Source organism: Typopeltis vanoorti, chromosome 23, assembly GCF_054136105.1.
Source record: "Typopeltis vanoorti isolate ZY-2024b chromosome 23, IOZ_Tvanoo_1.0, whole genome shotgun sequence".
Taxonomy (NCBI): Eukaryota; Metazoa; Arthropoda; class Arachnida; order Uropygi; family Thelyphonidae; genus Typopeltis; species Typopeltis vanoorti.
Window position 1 is genome coordinate 74553691 of NC_143571.1, and position 4213 is coordinate 74557903.

At 29.9% G+C, this 4213-nt stretch overlaps 1 protein-coding gene across 1 annotated transcript; it reads left to right on the forward strand.

Moving 5' to 3' along the window:
- Positions 1-281: 281 nt before the first annotated feature.
- Positions 282-3627, forward strand: LOC150093987 (uncharacterized). Its single transcript, XM_090412906.1, has one exon. It carries the CDS (start codon positions 539-541, stop codon positions 2558-2560), a length of 2022 nt encoding a protein of 673 aa, XP_090269032.1. The 5' UTR covers positions 282-538; the 3' UTR covers positions 2561-3627.
- The last annotated feature ends 586 nt before the right edge of the window (positions 3628-4213 follow it).

The following is a 4213-nucleotide window of genomic DNA, read 5'->3' on the forward strand; positions in this document are numbered from 1 at the left end:
TTGGAGCAGCCAACGTAGTATTCGCAGATGTTCAGTTAATAATTTTAATATTCTGTATCTGTTAATGATCAGTTTATTCGGAGAATAAACATAATTCATAAATTCGAATCCAACTAAATATATATTTTATTCTATACTAATCTATTCAATCCTATGAGGTTCGAATATTCCAAAACAAATAATTAAATTGTTATTTGAGTGTACATTTATGTTTCCATTTGGTGCCACTAGGAGGTCTGCATTCTCTTTGCTCAAGATTCATCAGCAAACTGAATCTTTCGTAACTACTGTGGCAGTGGAATTATGTTTCAAAGTGCGCGGGATTTCAAAATGTGAATTGTTGATTAGTTGTGTGTGTTCTGCAAGTTTTAGAATTGACTGAATAATTTTGTTTCAAGGTATGATAATATGATAACAACTTCATTTGTGGTTCAAGAAATATTTTCGAAAGCTTAAGCCTAATTCGAAGTATGGTATTCTTTAAATCTCATGCCTATGATATTCGTATAGTGTGAAGAACCATTAAAATCCTTCAAGTATGGAGAGGCGAGATTTTATGCTAATGGATTTTTCTGATGAAGTTCTTCTCAGAATTCTAGCTTTTCTCTCGTCTAGCGATCTTTACAAGGTTGGAAAGGTAAATTTGAGGTTTCGATACTTGGTTCTGAATAGACAGCTTGTAAAAAATACGAAGTTTTTTGATATGGAAAAAATATCGCAGAAAGAGTTACAATCATATTTCTCAGTTAAAAAACGTTCGTTGCGTATTACAACATTAGACTTGAATAATTGTAACTGGGTTGACTCTGACATATTGAAAGGTTGTATAATTAAATGCAAACAGCTTCAGACATTGCATATTGTAAACTGCGAGATACCACTTCATTCGCTTTCAGAGATTATAGTTCGTTTGCCATTCCTTAGTACTCTTTCGTGGACTGTGCAATGTTGTAATACTAAAATGAAAAGCACCACCACACGAGATAAGCTCATAATACTTGAAGATTTCAAAAGTTTACCTGTCAGAAAGTTTAATAATATTCGTAGTTTGTATTTTGAATTTGATCTTTTACATTCTTCAATTCTTCTCTACTTTCTGTCAAAATGCACACAGTTGCGAAGTTTACACTTGCATTTAATTAAAGAATTCTTTAACTCAGATAATCGATTTCGTCATGTGTTTCGTTATACAGGAAAGCTGTATCAAATACCACATGTGGATAGCTTTCTGTTGACTTCAGAAATTATTCCTTCTTTAAACACTCTTGTGTATTACAGATATTTGTTACGGACACTTGAGGATATTGTACTGAAGCCAAGCAATAAACTTATGAAATTTAAGAGATTGTGTTGGTTTACATATGACAGACGGATAGACTTGTATACAGACCATAGAATTTCAGAGAATTTTACAAATATCACGCATTTATCTCTTTATAGCGATGGTCGGGAAAATGAAAGAGAATATTTCTTTAATAAAATTCCCACATCTAGACTCAAATATCTGGAACTTATTGGATTTAACATCACTCCGTTACATCTATATGATATGTCGAAAAGCGGAGGAAAAGGTTTGCGCAAACTAAGGATTTGCGAAAGCACGTGGTTAAGTAGCATATCTAATAATATGTTATCAGATTTTTTCCAGACATGTAATAAGATTACGGAAATCAATTTGCTTGAGTCTCATTTTAGCGAAGAACATAATCCTTGTTTTGCTATTAGCTACTTAAAATGTTTGCGAAAACTTGCTGTTTCTTCTTGTGCATTTACTGAATGTAAAAATATCGAACCCAGTGGTGAAACATCTGGAACCACATTAGAGCAACATACTGCAGTTAATACTTTGGAATATTTGAATGATTCTTGTTTTGTTATGATTGTAAAGAATTGTGTAATCATTGAAGAATGTGATATTCGAGGCTGCCATAGTGATGGTTGTTTAGCTACGCTAAGATGTACAGATAAAGATTTAGACCTACTATCAGAGTTGGAACATTTAAAATCCTTAACTCTTGTAGACCTGCCACATGTTAAATATGCATCATTCTTGCCTCTTGTGTCTCTTCAATGTAAATACCTGGAGACGCTACGACTACAGTCACTGGGGTGTTTTGAATATTTTTGTTGTTTGATGCCACTAAAATCTGCATGTCATAATTTTAATTCTTTATCTAATCTTCTTCTAGACCATGAAAGAATGAATCTTAAATCACACTCACTTTGGGATTGTCTATCAACTATTCCTAAATTACGTCGTCTTTGTTTAACATCAAAAGGAGGAAATTCTTGTGGAAATATTTTGTTAAATACTACATTCGTTGCTTCTAGAATTGTAAGGATGCGCAATTTAAAAATACTTCATATTCATGCCCCCGTTTCCAACCGAAGAGAAGTCACATACGAACTGGAAAGTTTAAACCGACATAAGAAGAAAAGTGAAAGACTTTGTATTGGTATTTTTAACGGAGTAACCGAACCTCAGTTTTCTAGAGAAATATATCAAGTTATGGAACTCTGCCTGATGACGTGCAGTATAGCCAACGCCGAGTGGCATTAATTTTGAAAAAAAAAAAAAAAAACTATAAGCAATAAAAATATAACAGATGTAGATTTTTACTGAAAGAACTTACTAAGATCAAATTAATCAACATAGGTTTGTTTACCTATTTTAAGTTTTAGAATTCACTGTATAGATTTGAAGACTGGATCGCTCGAAGCGCATAGTGTTATTTTTTTAATGTTTGTGTGTGGATTTATTTCTTTCATATCGAGAAACAACGTTATCTAGATTTCATTGTATTCTTATATATTAAACACATAGTTTGTACTGAAATTTGCCTTTGATTTGATATAATTATTATCAAAAGTAGGATGTCCCTCGATCCATGGACAACTAATGCGCAAACTTTTAATAATTCAAACTCATTATTGGGTTAAAATCTAAACAGTCCAATTTATGATAACTAAAATAAGTATTTTAAGACAAGTATATTATGCTCGCATATTGTTTTATTTTTGTATACTTAAGGGAGAGTTGCAATGAAGTTACAGCTTTTCAAATTATTCTGCCTTTTCAATGCAGAAATACACTCTAATAAAGTAAAAAAAAAAAAGAAAAAGAAAAAAAAGTGGTTGATGAGATAAATGCATATACTATGTTTACTTGATTATTTTAAATTGGATTTTGCGAGAAAAAAAATGAAAATAAATAAATAAAATAATATAAAAAATAAAAATAAATAAATAAAAAAGTGACGCTGAAATCGAACTAATGTTGAATATTTTAATAATTTGCATATCACCCGGTTATTCTTGCCACATATATATATATATATATTTTTTTTTTTTTTTTTTTTGTTTACAATGTTTATATGTTTATATGTTTGTCCATAGTAGAAATTTGGTTTTTATAATGTTACCATGGATATTTTTCCAGCATTGAGACTGGAATTATGTATTTTTAAATTGTAATAGACAGCCTAATAAATGTTAAAGTGTAGTTTTTTTTCTTTTTTTTTGGAAATTCTAAGAGGATTTTATTATTAGATAGGTCATTAAAAAGAAAGGTGCTAACTAGTGAAATGTAATAACTTTTTACACGAAATAAATTATTTTGATAATTTCTTTAAGATGTAATTGATTTTTATATTGTTCATGATCATTTCTGTCTTTTACACAGTTAAATTCTTGAACCAAAAAGATAAATAAACGAGAACAGCATATCTATAGTGCAGATTTAAAAATACTTTCTGTATTAAAGGATGTAAACAATAAACAGAAATAAAACATAAAGATAGTAATGCTAAGAAAACAAATCGAATTTAGTGGTTAAGCTTAATTAGCTTAGTAATAGAATGTCAGATAATCTTACAGGAAATACACTATAATAAAGTAAAAGAAAAAGAAAAAAAAGTGGTTGATGAAATAAATGCATATACTATGTTTACTTGATTATTTTAAATTGGATTTTGCGAGAAAAAAATGAAAATAAATAAATAAAATAATATAAAAAATAAAAATAAATAAATAAAAAAGTGACAGATTCCTACAGCACATGATATTTAAGTTGCAATGTATAGATACCATGCTAGTAAAATGGACTGGCCCAGTCTCACTCAGTACACAACTCTTCGATATCTATCAGATATCGAAGAGTTGTGTACTAAATGAGAGGAGAATTATAGATGTAGTGTGCCAATGTCGTGGCTCG

What these genes read in the sequence shown, in the direction of transcription:
- LOC150093987 (XM_090412906.1), top strand. Translation starts at nt 539, where the DNA reads ATGGAGAGGCGAGATTTTATGCTAATGGATTTTTCTGATGAAGTTCTT.